This window comes from Gavialis gangeticus, unplaced genomic scaffold, assembly GCF_001723915.1.
Source record: "Gavialis gangeticus isolate Ggan-Ray unplaced genomic scaffold, GavGan_comp1, whole genome shotgun sequence".
Taxonomy (NCBI): Eukaryota; Metazoa; Chordata; order Crocodylia; family Gavialidae; genus Gavialis; species Gavialis gangeticus.
In genome coordinates this window covers 75,646,230-75,665,622 of record NW_017729024.1, presented here as the reverse complement: position 1 = coordinate 75,665,622, position 19,393 = coordinate 75,646,230, and the positions used below count along the sequence as shown (strand labels likewise).

Here is a 19,393-nt window from a genome sequence, read left to right as displayed (position 1 = left end):
GGGAGACAGCAAGAGTCAACATAGCTCTTTAGCTCAATGATCAGGATGCTTAACTGGGAAGAAGGGAGATCCAAGGAGGTCTATTCTATGCTCCAAAGACTCTTTATGCATTTTACATTGAACAGTCCCTGGATAAAACACAGCCATAGTTCTTGAAACAGGTCCTAAAACCCAGGACTGCCTTTTCCAAGGTGAACGTTATAATCACTGGGCTACAGAGCAATGCTCCCACCATCTCCTCCTCCTTGGGCCACTGAATCTTTATTTTTTATATGCAAAGTACCATGAATCTTTACTTTTTTATGAAAAGTTCCACTGCTTCAAAAGGAATACCTTGTAGAAAGCAGTTTATGGCTTTCCCTAAGGAGGTGAGAGATGTGGGCATGAAATTTCTCAGGTAGAAGACATAAAACGGACATCCTTTGAGTGCATTTACTACTGAGTCACTGCTGCAACCAGGAGGTAGGTGCACACGGGACCCCGTTGTTAGGCGTCATGATTTTTTATTGTATGCGGCCGTGCATGCGCTCAGCTTAGTAGAGAACACTGCAGGTGTGAAATAGATAAATGCATTAATGATTGTGAGGCATTTAGATACTAGGAGAAAGGGGCCTGCAGAAACCTCAGAACATTACCAGATTTTGAGAATAAGACATTAATGTAATGTGATTCAGTTTTCCAGTATGATAATAATACGATTTTGGATTTCTCGCTTACGCTGAACTTTAGCAAGTAAAACATCCCTGTCAGCAATATTTTTTAAAATAGCAAAGCAGTCTCTTGACCAAAGGTGACTCATTAATCTCTTGCACAATTAAACTGAAAGTATATAGCTTTTATACTGGCAACATATTTTCCAAAAGAACTATTTGTCATTGTTGTATTCTTGCTGTGATTTACTAAAGAATGGGGAATAGGGGTTTTAGAAGAAAGTATCCATTACAATAAGTACAAAAAAGAGAAAAATGATAAGACATAAGAGTTAACTACATTGGAGACACTTACATAGAACAGAGAATTATGAGGGATCCTTGGTAGATACCAAGCTCTGTAATCTTTGTGAACCCTGTGCCGAACTTTGAATCACCATTTTCTTGAAAAGCTTGCAAACCAAAGCAATTAAAACTCTGTGGGGAATGAAAAAGGGAGCTATTCCTTGTTATTTTACTGAAATGCTTCCAGCTGGTTCTCACTGTATTTACATTTTCATATTAGCGCTCTTTAGTTTCTTGGAAATGAGCCCAGTTCAGGTTTCAAACATATGCTAGTGAAATAAATACTTAAGTATAAAGAAATGATTTCTTTGAAACAGTAATGGTAGTGGTGTTTAAAAAGAAGGGGCAAGAATAATGAAGAGATACTTTAAATTTATTGGTATGAAAGGGAACTTTCTTTTTACCAAGCTCTTAGCAACTTCCTCAGAAGGCAGTAAGCTCAGCAAGAAATGAGTGGCATGAAGGTTGGGTGATCATCACCAGCATGCCATCGCCTCATATTGTAATCAAGCACTACAGACTGTGACCTGTGGATTTCCCTCATGGCACTAAATTCTTATTGTGCTCTTGAAAGATGTTCAGACCATACAAAGAGAGGAAATTAGATATCACTGTCTTCACGGCTGTTTCCCAAGCAGCTCCCAGTGAGAACTTACAGGTCCTACTGCTCCCTCCTACTGTGTTAATTTCCATTCCTGCCTTATTTCTGCTACCAGTTTCCTGTCTTTCTGTTTTGCCTTATGTCTAATAAGAGTCCAACTCAGGACAGACAACCTTGCAACACACTCATGATAAGTTTGCCAACCTAATGCGTTCTGAGTAGTTTGCACTTGGTAATATAGAGAGAGATATATCTCCTACCAGGGCTAGATGAAATGCTTGACCAAACCAGAGCAATCCATCCAGGGTTCTAGAGTGGCTAACTGGGTCTTGGGCCATATCCTGCACCTGTGATTTTCCAACAACTGACCTGCCAACATCAAAGAGTAAATAGCAGTTTCTTATTTTTGGTACTTCTCTCTCCATTTTCTGCATGTAACTCTACTTTTGTCTTGATGCTGTAAAGAATTTCCATTTGGCAGTACACAAGGACCTAGCAACCAGGCCTCAAAATCAAATTACTGTTAATAGCAATGGCAAAACAAATAGGTTCATGTGAAAATAATAGCCTCTTGAAAAACGTATCCGATTCTCACAGTGTTGAGGGAAATCTGATTCTCATGTCCTCAAGTAAGAAGCAGATTTTCATGCATCCCCAACCCCACCCTTGTAAACAACAAAGAATCTAGTGCAGGCAGAGAACCATCTATTCAGAGCCCCTGTACTTCCAGATTCACTCCTGGGCCTTAGAAGCTGTCCTCACAAGCATTGCACCTCCACTGGATGGAAGCATAACAATACAGTTGGATGCCCAGGGCAGCTGCAACATACTGGGGCAATGACAACTTCCAACTGCTATCATGCCACTGGTGTGGCTGCATGGCTGCAGAGTGGGATTTTTTTGCCCCATTTCCCTCACTGCAAGTTAGCCCCTGGGGTGGCTGCCCTGGTCACTGCCTTCCCCCAGTTATGCTACTGCCACTGAAGCCATGCCTCCAGGGCTTCTGCAGCCAGTAGTTCACTGAACTCAGCTAACAATTTCAGAATGCAAAATGAAAGAGGGGATTCTAAGAAAATATTAGAAGATTTCTTGCTGGCTGTTGTTCTGTTCCCTGACTCTTTAATGGTGTTAGACCCTTTAGTCTTGGTGGCAAATGAGATCTACCAGTTATGCATTTTTCCTACATTTTTGCAGATAGTGGATAACCCTGCCTTCTGAGGGGTTTTGGAAAAATGGGGGGTAGTACAGGAAACCCTCACTATTCGCGGGTTTGGCATTTGCTGTTTCAAATATTCACGAATGCTGAACCTGCTTCTTAAATACACTTAAAGGAGCTCCTTGAGAGCTCTGTGCTTGCTCCAGTCAGGCTCCCAACACCGGATTCCCACCGCTGCGCTCCTGCCACCACACTCCCACCATAGCTGCCGGAACCATGCCCCCCCCAGCCACCGGGGGCACTGAGTTTATGAATGCAGATGGTGTTCATGAATGCATTGCCTTATTCACAGATTTTGCCATTTGGGGGGATGTGAAAGCGTATCCCCTGCGAATGGCAAGGGTTGCCTGCAGAAGCAGAAGCAACTGGCTGCCCTTTCATACAGAGAGAAGGGAAGCAATCCATACTAAATATGCCCTTTCTACCTGGATGGAATGATGAGGAAAGATCTGGGACACATTGTAAAATAAATATTCAAATAAAATTGGTTCTCAATCATACCTAAACGTTAGAGCTGTGTGAAATAGCATCATTCTGCTTTGACTTCGTTTTGACGTTTTGATGGAACAGTGTTTCATTTTGAGTTTCGTTTTGTTTTAAAAGCACTGTTCCATTTCATCAAAACTGTTTCGACATTTCACCCATAGGCTAAAATGGGGAAGCATGAAACTGCCTACAACTTTGCCATTTCTAGCCTGATTTGGATGAAACTTGCAGGGATGGTAGCCCCTTCTGAGGGCATGAAGCCTGCCAGGCTTCAAGGAGATAGGTGCCGGTTTCTGGGAAACTGGACCTCAAGGTGATGACAAGCAAAACTGTCACTTGCTGGCGGCGGCAGCTTCCTGTCATGCAGCAGACAGATCCAAGGGCCTGCACCCCCAAGAGGGATGCGGGGCTGTGCTGGACTCCTCCTAGGGGTGCGGCCCCCAGTCTGCCTGCCGGATGACAAGAGGCTGCTGTTGTCACCTGGGACCGGCCCTGGGGGCAGCCTGCACCCAGTGCCAGGAAGATTGGTGCTGCCACTGGTGCCAGGTGGCAGGAGCAGCCTCCTGTGATCCAGCAGGCAGATCGGGGACCTGCACCTCCCGGGGTTGTGGGTGGGCCTCCAATCTGCCTGCCGGATCACAGGAGGCTGCTGCTGCTGGCTGGGGCCAGTGGGAGTTACCAAGCTTCCCAGTGCTGGGTGGGGCTGCACCCAGTGCTGGTCCCAGGTGGCAGGAGCAGCCTCCTGTAATCTGGAAGGCAGATTGGGGGCCCACACCCCTGGGAGGGCTGTGGGGGCTGTGTCAGACTCCTCCCAGGAGTGCAGCCCCCCGATCTGCCTGCCACATCACAGAAGGCTGCTCCTGCCACCTGGGGCCAATGGCAGCACCAGTCTTCCTGATGCTGGGTGCAGGCTGCTCCCAGCACTGGTTTCAAGCAGGAGGAGCAGCCTCCTGTGATCTGGCAGGCAGATTGGGGGCCCCCTGCCACCCTGGGAGAAGTCTGGCAGAGCCCTGCAACCCTCCCAGGGATGCAGGCCCCCGATCTGCCTGCTTGATCACAGGAGGCTGCTCCTGCCACTTGGGACCAGCACTGGGTGCAGCCCACACCCAGTGCCAGGAAGACAGGTGCTGCTGTCCATCCCGGGTGGCATGAGTAGCCTCCTGTGATCTGGCACGCAAATTGGGGGCCCGCACTCCTGGGAGGGCTGTGGGTCTCTGCCAGACTCCTTTGGGGGGTGTGGGTAGGCCTGATCTGCCTGCCAGATCACAGGAGGTTTCTGCTGCTGGCTAGGACTGGCACTGGGTGTAACCCGCACCCAGTGCCGGGAAGATTGGTGCTGCCACTGGCCCCAGCCGGCAGCAACAGCATGCTGTCATCCATGCACAGATCCGGGGGCTGTGCCAAAATCCTCCCAGGCAGCACAGCCCCCGGATCTGTGCAGGATGACAGGAGGCTGCTGCTGCTGGCTGGGACTGGCGCTGAAGCAAAGCCCAGCTTTGAAACTTGAAACGTTTCAAAACTTTTGAAATTTCGCACAGCCCTACTAAACTTATGTATAATGTGTTTCCTTCTCATGAGTTTAATCACCTGTTGATATTACTAAGCTAGTAAGAACATTTAGTTCAACAAGACATTACAAAGTGTACTGTAGGTCAAACTTCTTAAACTGTAGAGTAACAATTTTAATTTCATATTTTCCTCCTTTCACCAGTTTACTAATTTTTATACTTTGAAAGTTAATATGTTAACTTGAAACTAAAGTTACTATGTTGCCTATAAATTAAATGTGGTGCAATCTTCCCCCCTTCCATAATACATCTTTATTCTTGATTTAATATCTTAACCCTAGGGACGACTTATTCATGAAGTGAAAAGAGGTTCAACCTAAGTGGTAACAATTTAAAAATATTATTCTGCATTAAGTGATTTTACCTGGCATCTGCATTACAATGTGATCTAATACAATACAATATATTGTAATGCAGATGCCACGTAAAATCACTTAATGCAGAACAGTACAATATCTTTCAGTGGTAACGTGAGATTTTTTCCTATTGTGAAGGATGATTTAGCAATACAGACAAAAATCTTTGGTTTGGATTAGATGAGCCCCTGAGGTCCCTTCCAACCCTAATTTTCTATGATTCTATGATCTTCACAACATCCTTCTACAGCAGGAAAGATGTTCATAGTTGGGAATCCTATAATTAAGACCAACATTGTTCAACTACCTACTATACTTGGATGCCTCATTGATTGGGCAGCCTACTTGAGACCTCTGTGTAGGTGTCCCAAGATTTTCAGAATACTTAGCATTATCTGAAGACATTAACAAGTTATTCCTTCAAACAGTCCTGGGAGTTAAGTGAATAAATAGCATCACCCCATTTGACAGATGGCAGAAGTTAGAGAAAAACATTATGGCTCAGATCCAGACTGGCAAGCTAAGAGCCCAAAAGGGAATTAAGAAGAATTTTATCATCTAAATTGCAAAAAACCCCCCCTGTAAATCTATACAGCCCTGCAGCTACAAAATCCCTGTAGGTACATAAAATTAAACTTCCATAAATACACTGAGAGGTCCTAGTTCAGGCAATTGGTGCCTGATTCCCCCTTTAGCTCTACTGTGATCCAGAGTAGAGTTAGGGAAGCACCAAACTCTGCCTACATTCCCAGAAGGGTTAAGCCATCAGCTTCTACAACATCTGGTGGCAATGAGTTCCACACTTTAATTATGTGCTGTGTGAAAAATCTTAATTTTTGCTAGTTTTAGACAGAGATAGGGCATTTGATGGTAGCAACAGTGGAGGGGCCAGCAACAAAGCCAATGATACAAGCAGTGGGCCAAGTGGTAGTGGAGCAAATGGTGATAGGCCAAGTGGTCACAGGGTGATTGGGGTTGTGTTGGCACAGGCCGTGTTCAGCTCCCTGCTGCCAACGAGTATGCCCAGTGGAGCCCTGAAGCCCTGGATGATGCAGAAGACCCTGCCTCCTGCTAGCCACACTTTTGAATGTCCTAGTCTTCCAGGAGCTGTGTGGGCTACAGGGAATAGCTTTGTGTGCTGGATTTGGCCTGCACACCATATGTTTGATACTCTTGGCATAAAGGAATATAACAGTTACAGGGCCAGAAGGAAAGCAAGCAAGAGGAAGTGTAACCCTAGGAGGAGGGAGTCATGCTCCTTGCTATTGGGGTTATTTCTCTGTTTCTTGGCCAGTGACTGTCTAATATAAAACGTATAATCAATCCTGGCAGCTGAGACTATAACTCAGGAACCCTTTGTCACTGGCTACAGACACATTTCCCTACTGCTTGTTCTCCTTCTGGTCCTATTATTTTTGTATCCTTGGATGCAGTTAGAAACATAGGAACATAGGGCTGGTAAGGCTTCTTTGCCCCTTAATTCCAGTCTCTTACATTGTAAGGCAATCATTTATGCCAGGAATTCCCTAAACTGTCACTTCAAGCCCTCATACACAACCACCAGGCACAATACTAAGTACCCCAACATCACACTAACACAGTATAATTAAAAACGGGGCAGATGAGGGCACTGCCAATGTCCTGTCACTGTAATGACAGCAGTGCAGTAGTTGAATACGCTCATAAGATCCCAGAAAAATAACTGTTTCCCCAGGACAACCACCGCATATCCCCCCGGTCTATGCCAATCTGACCCAGGAGAAAAATTTCTTCCTGCACCCAAATTTGGTAATCAGTATGATCCAGAGTAGAAGAGCCAGACCCTCTAAAGAAACCTTATGCACCATCCCTCATAGGATGAGGAGATGGCTCTGTATCCTGAATGGAGAGAGGCATCAGGGTCAGGGACAGACATTCAAAAAGCCTCAGCCTGAATTGATTCATTCTTTGCAGGTGAGTTTAACCTGGCTAGGCTAAATCAGTTTGTAGCTGCACAGACATCCCAGACATGGAGGCACATGCCTCCAGTGGCTCAGGCTAGAAGCCAGGGGGCGCTACAGCAGCCCTCCCTTTCCTTCCATAATGCTGAGCTGAGGGGGTGTGGCCAGGTCCTGGCAGGACACTCAGATTATGGAGGGGTTCCACTCCCCTTCTGACCAGCCCAGCAAGGAATTGATAACACAGTGTTTATCACTCCTAACTCAGTGCTTAATCCCATCATTAAGAAAACAACAGAGGGACATGACCAACTATCTGTTGATTCCGCCTTTGTCCCATCTGCCACAGCATGGACTGTAGCAAGTATGTGGTCTGCTAGCTAATGCTAAGAGGTATCTGTGTAAGGAAGAAGGGACAAGGGATCCCTGCTTAGCAGTGAGTGGTGAGGGAGATGGAGGAAGCAGCCTGCAGTCTCTGCCAGAGCTCCAGCCAGCGAGCAGGGGGGAGGGGCCAGCCCAGCTCTCTGGAGAGAGCTCAGCTCTCTGGAGAGAGCCCTGCCCAGCCCAGAGAGCATGCCAAGATGCTGGGGGAGTCTGGTTTAACTTAAACCAGCAAGGGGTCTGGGACAGACATTACATAAACCGGTTTGACCCAAATCAGTTAAGTCTGATACTACACTCAAGCAGGTTTATTTCAAACTGGTTTCAGCTGTTTTCAACCTGGTTTATGTGCACTGAACATCTGTTCTGTTACAGGTTTAAACCACTGTCTGATCACTTAAACTGGTGTATGTGTAATGTCTGTCCCTAGCCCTAATCTGCATCCCTGAACTGAGTGCCTAAGCTTCAAGATGAATACTTCCTAAGCACGCCTGTATTCTATTAGTAAGTTCTAGGTATGTCCTTGCTTAGTGCTAAAGGGCTGTGAATTGCTTTTTGAAGGGCCTAGTGTTCTCGTTCATTGTATAGAGACCCTAGCTGCCTAACCTCCTGGGGTAAGGCACTTTTTTTTAGGTATGCTGAAGCCTAAACTGGAGGTGCCTACAAAACTAAGCTGGATGTGGCCCTAAGCAAATAGATCCATGGAATACAGGAATCAGTGGAAGAGCCAGGAATGGAACTGAGGATAACCTGGCTCTCAACCCCAGATACAATCTATCAGATTATATTACTGGAGATGCTAAACATTCACCACCTGTTCTTAGTTACAGGATCGTGTCTTTAAACGCTATTAATAACATTGAAAATTCCCTCCGTTACATAAGCTTGACTTAAGTGCTAACCATAATATTCAGATAATCAAGGCTGCACTGTAATCTAGCCATCACTGCCGCGCACAGATTTATGTAATCATACTCTTCAATTCACCCTTTTGTTATTTCTTCCTCAAATTTTACCTTTAAAAATAATTCAACACTGAGTACCTGGTACAATATGCAAATCTGAGCCTACTACTAGTCACAAGTAGATGGTACATAATATTAACCTGCCTCTTGACAAAATGATACTAAAAAAATCATACAATTTTTCTTCATGAATTTCAAAGTAAAAATCATATACAACTTAAATAAGGAATTATTTATTTAAAAAATGTTAAGGGACTGTTTGAGTTTAAGGAATTGCACTGTTAGAAATCAAAACCCAAGTTTTCTCTTTTCTACAGCACAGGCAGAAGCAATGCTAGCTCTTCCCATACTACCTTTAGTCCCCTGCCAATGTGCCAAATAAATATTTAGAAGAAGCACCACTAGTTAGATATCTATGCCAGCTTAATCTCTGGCTCATTTTCAAATATGGTAAGTTAGTGCCAACTTTTTATGGGTTGTGGACCTGTCCATTATATTTTGCACTGATACATCACTTAATTTAGACATCTGTACACCCATGCAACTGCCACACATACACTCATGAACTTTATGGAAGAATATTAATAAAAGTAATTAATAAATAGTGCTCATGTCCATGCATGCCTATTAGCCAGTCTTCCTTCAGCTTTTTCTTTTTCTCCAGTCAAGAATTTCTTTGTCCTTCTCTTGGCCTCACACCATTTTCTTCCTTTCTTTGAGCTCCTACTAGTCTCCCTTTTGTAAGCCCTGCCCATACTTTTCATGATTCACTTCACAACATGCTTACAGGCACCTCATAGAAGTATTCCATGCAGAGATATGTGAATAATTGTCTTTTTTAGTTCATTTGCTGTCCTTAAAAAAAAAGCAGGGCAGATGAGCTGTTTCGTTTCTGTTAAACTTTTTTGAAAGTTTTTTTTAGTAAAACAGGAGTAAATCCCTAAAAGAAAAATCAAAACACTTTATCTCAAAATACTGAAATTAAAAGATTAAAAGATTTCTGAAAGAGATGGCAAGCATGAAGCTTTTTTTCTTTACAGAACAATTTGTCAAAAATTGACACGAATTCCTAAAATATTTTGATAGATCTAAATTTGCATTTTTTAGCAAAAAATTCCAAAACATTTTACCCAGCTGCAACTCACTGCTCCCCCACCCTGATTTTGGTTAACTGACGCCTCCCACAATCATTGAAGAACTAATTTAGTTTGTCAAAAAACAAGTACAAAATACAAACTTACAGTTTTCTTCAACATTTTGACAGCATAGGGCTTCTGGGTTCCTTTCTGCCTGCATCTGTAGACAATGGATGTAGCACCCCTAAATGAAAGAGAAAGATTGCTTTTAGATTCAAGCCTACTGAATATATCAGTGAACAATCTTGTCTAGTTAGATCACTCATGGATAACTTCTAATGGGTCAAGTCCCAGTGCTGCTAAAGCAGCTACTGCAAAAGAGCACCTATAGGGTTTCCTGACAGCACGCTGCTGGGTGGGCTATCAGGGAGCTAGCCACTCTCCCTCTACTTTGGGTTGGGAGGAGGTGCAGTGGAGGACTATGGGATACTAGCAGTCCTAGAGGCCCTGATTGAGCCACATATAACTGAACAGGTATTATACGTGGTGCTAGAAAACTGAAGCTGGTATTTAAAGAGCGAACAGTTTGTGGTGAACTCACTAGGGTTTTTCTACTACAAACTGTTTGAATGCTGTGTGTATGCTTTTTTGTGCCAGGAAAAAAGCATTTTTCCCCAGCACAAGTGTATTGCTTATCCATGGCCTTACTTGAACACAGCAGGTCAGGACAGCAATAATTTGCTCAGATTAAGTAATGTTTCTAGCCAAAAAGGAATTGCATTGTATTCTATGGTCAAACACAGGAAAGATCTTTGATACCCCTGTCAGTGCATTCAGATAATTTTTTATTCTGTTACTTTTGTTATATGGTTTTGAATTTCCCAGTGCTCCCAAATTTTAGAAAGAGAAGTAGCAAAATGCTGATCAGCAATACAGCCAACCCCTGGTTAGTGCTCTTAATTGGTTCCTGAAAAACCAAGCATTAAGTGAAATGAGCGTTAAGCGAAACCAAAAGTATTCGATGAACCAAGATGGCGACCACAATTGTTTTTAATGACCCAAGATGGTGACTGCGAGCATTATAGCGAAACTCACTGAGCGCTAAGTGAAATCAGGTACCAATTTAAAATGAGCATTACAGCGAAATAGCACTAAGCAAAACAGTGTTAAGCAGGGGTTGTCTGTATTATTTTCCTGGCATTTTTGCTCTAACTGGAGACAGGTTGCACTTGAAATTTAACAAATAAGTCTTGGACTCATGACATTTTCATCACAAAGTTTAAAGATTCAATTAGTTTTGATAGGTTCATAAAAGTTAAAGCAAGAAAAATCCATTATGATCCTCCTGCATAACACATACTGTTCAACTATACTAGTAATTCCTGCAGTGGAGGGACTTACTCTGTCACTATGTAAGTGAACACCATTGAATTCAACATCTTATTGTTGAATTAGAAGATACACTCTATAAAGGCTCATGCACAGGAAGAGGTCAGTTCATATAAGCTATGGATAGAGCCACTGAATCTTAAAAGATATGCCCATATCAAGATTCTACACAAATGGAGAATATTTTATTTCTTTTGCATGCTAAAGTGATTTATTTGTCCTTTATGATACATAGTGTATTGATAAACATGGGAAAGTACCTAAAGCTTAAAAAAAAATTCAGAATCATTAAATGAATTTAATGACCATTTCTCACTAAGCAACTGTAATGACTTATTTAAAAAGCAGAAAAAAATATATAAGGATACATTATGATGCACACACTTACTGCACAGTAAACCGCACTAACCATGAGTAAATTTACTACCTTCAAATGCAAGAATCAAATGTACTTGTGATTACTTACTGTGCTGTAGTGCTCATGCAGATGTCTGAGTAGGAGCAAATCTGCTCCCAGGCAGCTGGCTACCAGAAGGTGGAAGATTGCTTCCTGCTCCCAGAAGCTGCCTGCTGCCAGGGCAGGCTCTGCCACCAGAGCCTGGGTAGTGGACTATGTCCCCCTGCCTGGATGGCAGGAAGCTCCAAGCCCACCGCTCCAAGATCGTGATCGAGGAGTGGGGGCTGAGAGGTCTTTATCCCCCAGCCCCTGTTTGCCATTGTGATTGGGGAGTGTGGGGCTGGGAGATCCTTACTTCCCAGCACCAGCTCTGCAACCATGGGGCCAATGCTGGGCAGTACCCATCTAGGAGATCTCTGAGCTTGGGCCCCATGGTCAGAGTTGGTGCTGGGAGCTCCCTGCTGGTAGGGGCTGGGAAGCCTGTTCCCTGCCCAATCCCATGATTGCAGAGCTGGATGGGGAACAGGCTGGGGATTGCAGAGCTGAGCAGGGTACAGGCACTCCAGCACCTGCCCTGCTATCGCGAAGCAGGGGCTGGGAACTATCCTGGTTAGAGGCAGGTCCCAGCCCTGTGCCCAGATCAGATGATTGAGGCACAGGGTTTGAAAAGATCTGCAGGGATGGGGTAGGCCCCAGCCCCCTGCCCCAATTCACCCATGGGGCTGCTGGCAGAGAGCTAACTGTTAGGTGCCCACTGGTGGATGAAGGCAGAGAGCTGAGACCTGCCCCTCCCCTGCAGCTCTTTCCAGGTCCCGTGCCCCTGACTGGAGAGCCATGGCCAGGAACTCCCTGCTGCCAGGGCAGGGGGACATTGTCCCCCTGCCTTGGCAGTCCCCAGGGGCAGGGTGTGATGTCCCATCTCTGGCCAGGAGACAGGTGTCTCCTGGCTGGGTGCTCCCTGCCAGCCCCTGGGCTAGCACCTAGGGGGAGCCTAGAGCTCCCTGTGGTGGTGGCAGGAGCCCATTGCAGGGCCCCAGGAAGCAGAAGAAATTTGCTGCCATTAGCAGCAAATCTGCTCCTGCTTCCCTGCATGTGTAGATATCTGCCCAGGAGCATTTATTCATGAGTATTTTACTCATGTAAGTAAACTGCTCCTGCATCAATTGCCTGTGTAGACACACCCACTGTGTCCAGTAGAGTCCTAATCTGAAGGCTATGTTTTCTCCTAAGTGATGATATGTCAGACAGCTGAAAGTTCTGTTCTGCCAGAAAGAAAGGGACTAACTAGCAAATCCTTCACCCTCTACTTCAGAAATAAGCGTCAGAAATGTGAGCAAAGGCAGGTTCTGGAATTAACCTGATAGACATAGGGAAGGTCGAATGTTAATTGCTAGCAGAACAAAAGCCTACCCCTTCCTGATTTAGTGATGATAATGAGAAAAGGCCTTCCTTTCCTTTGTTGTTTATTTCTTTTAAATTAAATGCACTCTCTCTAAATTCATCCTTATTGCTTTAAATGTACAGAATGTAGAGAGAAGTTTAGAAAAAATGGAGAAGCATGGTGTGGGAGATGGATGCTTATTTTCATGAGCACTTTAGTACCCTATGCAGTCCTCCAATCACATGCAAGAAGTAAACTTGCTTTATTTATTTTGGCTTTCTGCAGCAGGGCAGTCATGGATAAATTAGCCTGCTGCTGAACCAGCAGATGCAACTTTCCTGAATCTGTATGGTTTGGAAAGCCTCGGAAGACTTTTGCATAATTAGACTCTCAGTCAACATAAAGTGGTGGAAAACTGAAGTGGTGGAGAAGCTCACTTGTGCCCGTATAGTTCTGAGACTGTGTAATCATTATAAGTTCTGCCCTCATCCTGAATTTTTCAGGGGGAAAATTCAGTTATGAGTGGAAATTTAAAAAAAAAGAGATTATTGGGAATTTTTCAACTAAGCATTTTTTTGTCAGAAGAAAAGCCATTTGTAGAAACTGAAACTTTTTGCAGGAGTGTATTTGTCCATTTTGGCAAGCATAGAAAGTACAGTAAAAATGAGAGTGTGTGTGACAGGATCAGAGGAAGAGACTCTCTAGAATCCACTGGCTAAGACACCCATTTGAAATGTGGCAGATGCAAGTTCAAGTCTCCATGCCAATTAATATTTTTAAATTTATACAAAGTAGAACAGTTAACTGAGTTAACTGAGACTGAGACTGAAAAGAACCTCATACAAAAAATACTCAAAAGGATGCTTAGCTAAGATATAACTGAAGTATCAATCCATGTCTGGACTTGAACCTGGGTCTTCCCTCTACCCAAATGAGTATCCTACCCATTGGGCTACTGAGCTAGATAAGTGCTCATTGCCCTCTCTTCTGGCTTTGAAAAGTTTTTCAAACTCCAGTGAGGAACAGAAACAATTTGGCAATCTCAGATGATTTCATGGGCTGGAAAAAGTTTCCTGCTCAGCTCTAATGTCTTTATAGTTAGAAAATATTTTTTTGTTCACAGACTGGGTTTAGAAGAACTCACAGCTTTGTATTTTTCTTCCAAAACTCTTACCTTAGAGTCACAGAAACTGACTGAATTCCAAGCACAACTTAATTGAAGTTCTTGGAACAATGTAAAGATGATGTGTAAGAGAAAATGCAGGCAATTTGGCAAGGTAAAAAGAGAGGGTGAGAATTTCTACTTTGTGGAAAATACCAGCAATTTCTTGTAGCATGCTATATAGCTGCCAGGAAAGCAGGTTAATGTTTCTAAGCAAGATTTATTTTAAGAAGACCAAATACGTACTATAAAAATAAGTGGGGGTTTTTTCTGTAAATTAAATCTTACTTCACTAAACACAGGACTTTCTACAGAAATAGCCAACTTTTGAACAAGTACAAAAGCCTAAAAATATTATACTACTCTTACCTAATGCCACTCAATCATAAATGACATCTAAATAAAACACTTGCTCTTATACAATACATTGATTGCATTAAGAACAAGGACAACTTGTGGGAAGCATCATTACTTGCTCAGGATGAATATGGATAAGTAGTTAGAAAATGGGTTCTCAGATCTACTGCTGAGATATATTTTACTGCAATTGTAATATATTTGACAAATAGGGAAATTTAATATTCAGATGTCAGTCTAAAAGATTTTGCTCTTTTTTTGAACTGCAACATAAATGTTAGAAATGATATCGGAGGGGAAATTAGATCATTGATTCTTTGCATACGTGCTATAATATGTTGCAATTTTATTTGAAATAGTTCTTGCCGGCTAGCCATGTGGAGATCAGGACCCATCCCAATCTTGGCAAGATGGGAAGAGCTGTCCCGACTGCCAGGCAGCCACATGGAGATTGGGATGGACAGGTCCCAATCTCCATGGGTGCCTATACACGTGCAGAGAGGCTGCTTTGATGTGCTGCAGTTACAATGCATCAGAGCAGATTTGATTAATTGATTAATCAAGTCTGCTAGAGTGTGGTAATTACCACATTCCAGCAGACTCCAGCATCATGTGTATCAGCTGAAAAATGGTGCTGAAAAATCGTGCCAGGGGAACTTTAACTAAAGCTCATTGAACAAGCTTTAATTAAAGCACCCCCACCACAATTTTTCAGCACAGGGACACTGATACACATGACACTCTGGGTGCTTTAATTAGAGCGGTTCTTAGAGCAACTCTAATTATCACACCCTGCATTCCCAGAGCACACCTATAAATGTCCCATGTGGCTGGGAGGCAGCTGCCTGGCAGCCATGATAGCTCTTCTCTGTCCCGTGGAGACTGGGACCAGCCCCTGTGCCCCCTGTCAGACTGGGGCTGGCACCCTGGGGAACCTGCTGCAGGGGGCAGAGCAGTGCAGAAGCAGCCCTGGACTGAACTGCTTCTGTCAGGAGCAAATTTGCTCCCGACTGGCACACATTCAGATGCATGCTGGGGCACAGTTTAATGTGCCTGAATTTTTTGTGCAGAAAATTCAGGTGCATTAATTGCATGGGTAGACATGCCCATTGTATCTAACACTGGGTTCAAGATTATATTTTAATGCTGACTCAGAAAGGTGATCAATTAAAGCTTTGTGACATTTACCATCCAGGCAGACATCAGAAAATAAATCAATGAATTCTAAAGCTGAAAATGGCTTGAGTTCAGGCTAGGGACAGAAATTATACATAAACCAGTATAAGTGATCAGAAACTGTTTCAAATCTGTAACATAACACAAATTCAATGCATATAAACCACTTTCAAAATGGCCAAAACTGGTTAAAGATAAACCTGGATGGATGTAGCATCAGACTTAATTGATTTAGGTTAAATTGGTTTATTGAACTTCTGTCTCAGATCCTGATAATCCTGATAATACATTTATCAAATTAACTAGTGCTAAAAGAGAAAACTAGCAAAATTAGGAGTTATATGCAACAGAGAGATGATTTCTGCTCAGATCTAAATTTCCAAGAACAAAATCTCTACAGATAAAGGAAGGATATTCAAAATGATTAGATCAGCTCTTATACCAGCGGGGAATAATCTAGATGAAAAACCAGGTGAAGGACAATACTGCATGAGAAAAGAGAAAGGTTGAAGAGCCCTGGACTAAACCAATAGAGCATGTTAAAAATAATGGTATACTGGGAACTTGATACTGGATACTGAAATGAGTAAGGAACCAGAAAGGATGGATTTTAAGGTGTATGATACTTGCACTTTAAGACTTACAAGTTACTCATCCATTAGAGCTGATAAGTGTAATATACACATTTAATTAGAGATATTAGTTACCTATCTAAGATAAACTAATATACATTAGGAGAAATGGAGGTCTCTCATCAAAAGGCAGTGTGGTTTTACTTTTTTATATGCATAAGAAGGCAAGGCAGCAACATTCTGCTAATGTTGGAAATTCAAGACTTTGGAAGGCGATAGAGAAGGCACTTGAGTATTCAAGCACATGTAAATCAAGGATAAGGATTTCAGCACAGAACACAGAACACAGACACTGGCAGCCATAAGAAATGTTAAGGAGGTGCTAAAGGTAAGTACAATTTGCAAATGGAAAAGGAGGAGAAAGAGAAAAAAATTAGTCTTCAGAATGAAGGATGAGGCCAGTGCTACAGAAGCAAGTGGAAGGTTCAAGGCATGGGGGCACACAGTTTGAGCTGTATTCATCAAGGAAAGGTTTCTCCTCCTGCGACATTTAGTTGAAGGAACTTGGAATGTAACCAGATCATTCACTTGGTCATTATAAATAGAGAAGGCCAACAGGGTAGAGACACAGGTCCTTTACAAAACATTTGAGGAAGTCAATGCTAGTGCAAGGAAAAACTACATTGTTTCACAAAGTAATGAAGTATGTTCATGTAATGTTCAATGCTCATGAATTTCAACTGAACCCAGTACAAGTACATTTTACATGTAATCTTACCTAAATTTAATTTGGAAAACAACTTTCAGATTGAAATTCTTTACAAAAAATCAAATCCACTTGACTTCATTTAATCAAAGCATGTTTACACAAACTGGAATATCCTCATCCACTAAGGTAAACGAATGAATGGTCTGAAGAAAAGCTTGTGTATTTAACTTACTTACATTATGCAGTCACATTAATCTGTGCTGTCACAAGTGCAGCTACAGAGTAAACTCAAGTTTTTGGATTTCCATAATAAGATGTGGAAAGCTTCTGCAGTTTACAGCAATAGTAAAAAACAGAATATCCACACAAAATAAAGGGATTTCAAAATAAATGGCTTCATATCTATCTGACCTGCTCTCATTTTTCCAAATAAACTGTACTACTAGCTTTTATGCAAAACTGCTGACATAAACATCTATGAAAATTACATTAGAACCATTACAGACTTCAATTTATTCTTTCCTTAATTTCTGTTATCTGTGTGAATTTTAAATAATCTAAATTATTAAGAAAAGGCAATCTACATAAACTCAAGTTTCCCCAACATATTTGCAAATAATTTTTAAAACTCAATTCTGTAATTTTTTAAAGGAAGCATAAGAAAGGCTCTGAAGCATATCTAAACCAGGGAGAAGTACAGCAGTATTCTATTATTATTCTTTTGAATAGTGACTATTTTCTACAACACTTTAGCATTTTATTTAATTCTGATTCTTGAGAATAACTTTCCAGGGCCACAAAAGCTTCTTTTAGAAAAAAAATCTCTCTGCACTGAAGTCTAAAGCCTAACACCAATTACATTTGTTACATACATACATATTTGTTACAAACCTTTATACTACAGAAGGTTTTTTTCCCCTTCATTATAATATGGATATATAAAAAGCAGAAATTTCTGTAATCTGCAAAAGTAAGAAGGATAAAAGCAGACTTAGTTGATTCTTTGTGAAGGGATATGCTTGAATGCTTATATTTTATATCTTATAAATATATTTTGATGAAGATAGCATGGGAAATGAAAGAATGCTTGCAGTGCGTGGAAAAGAAACCCATTTCTATTATTTTTAAGAGCTTTGCCTGGTTTGATTTTGACACAAAAGAAAAATTAATAATCTTTCAGATTTTCATTCTATGACTTTTAGCTTCCATACTGATTTTTTACCATCAGACCTGATAGGCCAACTTAAAAAGTCTATTCTCATCTGGTCTGGCCTGCAAAGACAACTTCATACTAAAACAAAAAAAACCAAACTAGATGCTCAGGTTTTTCACTGAACCATAGATAAGGACAAGAGGCTTCCTTTGGGGCACACGGACAGGAGGTCACAGAAGTTTCTAAAAGGCATTCTTTTATTGGATTGCATTTTTAAAAGCAGTATTCCCCTGTACAATTAAAATGATTATACTACTTTTCAGGGAATATTTTTTATAAAACAATTAAAGGTTTGTCAATGCCTTTAGGTTCACAGGTTCTAGAGTAACCAATAATCTGAGACCCAGATCAAATTGGTAGACTATTACTGAAAAACCCAGGAGCGTTACAGTAGTAACATCCTCCCTACTGCTGGTACACCAAATGTTGATTTTGGACAGTAGTTCTATGCATGAGTGCCACGTGTCCCCAGAGGCTGGGGGGGGCACCGAGAGCTCCTGCAGGTAGCAGCAGTGCTGTTGGCTGCGGGAGCATGGTGGCGGCAAGCGGGGAGCTCCTGCAGGCAGCCACAGCACTGTTGGGGCATGGGGGCTGGCGAGTGCCAACCTGTAGATGCTGCCAGCAGTGCTGGCAGCAGCCAGTGCTGATCGTGGACCACCCATAGATGCTACCAGTGGTGTTGGCAGCAAGGGTGGGGGTTGGCAAGCAGCAACCATCTGCAGGCACCACTGGCAGTGTTAGTGGCGCCTTTTCATAGGGGGTGCACCACCACGCTCAGGCGGTGCATGTGCACCTGCATGCACCTCCTATGTGTCACCAATGGTTCTAAGAACCCAACAAGACAAGGACTGGATTGTTGCTGCTGAGACTTTGAAAGGCCCAAGTAGTGAGAGTTGTAGAGGTAAGTATATGAAGCTCTTTCTGTGAACTGAAAATTACAATATTCATTCTAGTATCTTCAAGAACCCAGCTGAGGAATGACTGTAGAGATACAGATTTTCATTATTAGGAAATAAATTACTTTGTGGTACATACCCACTTGGGGGTTAAATATGGCTTCTTTTCATAAAATCATAGAAAAATAGGGCTGGAGACTGAGGAGGCAGAATATGGACTAGAGTATATTTCAGATTGTAGAACCTGACAGCAACAAATGTTACTACACTCATTCTATTTCTGATTCAGCAAATTAGCTTCTAATTAGGGCTCAAAGTAAGAATGCTGGTAATGGAAAACTGAGCTGGGAGGTAAAGCACTGGTGCTATACAGTATTGTAAGAGCAAGTGCTCCAGAACAGGCAGTTCTGTATCTTTTTTCCTGCTTTCCTTAACTCCTTTTAAATAACTTAGCCAAATTATCCATAAAAATATCTAAATTTCTCCAATAATGCATGAACTTCTATATGGTGGTAAACTGTTTTTTTTTTCCATCAAGTCTGAAAAACTTAAGCAAGCTG

The 19,393-nt window shown here is 42.3% G+C and overlaps 1 protein-coding gene across 1 annotated transcript in view; it reads right to left on the bottom strand.

Moving 5' to 3' along the window:
- The window catches only part of CAMK4 (calcium/calmodulin dependent protein kinase IV), a 259,172-nt gene extending 248,152 nt beyond the window's left edge, over window positions 1-11,020 (bottom strand). Inside the window, exons 1-2 of the mRNA XM_019518220.1 lie at window positions 10,983-11,020; window positions 9,747-9,825 (exon numbers count right to left, since the gene is read on the bottom strand). Of these exons, the coding sequence (XP_019373765.1) occupies window positions 9,747-9,825; window positions 10,983-11,020 (117 nt within the window). The remainder of the gene's footprint in view (window positions 1-9,746; window positions 9,826-10,982) is intronic.
- Between the last annotated feature and the right edge of the window lie 8,373 nt (window positions 11,021-19,393).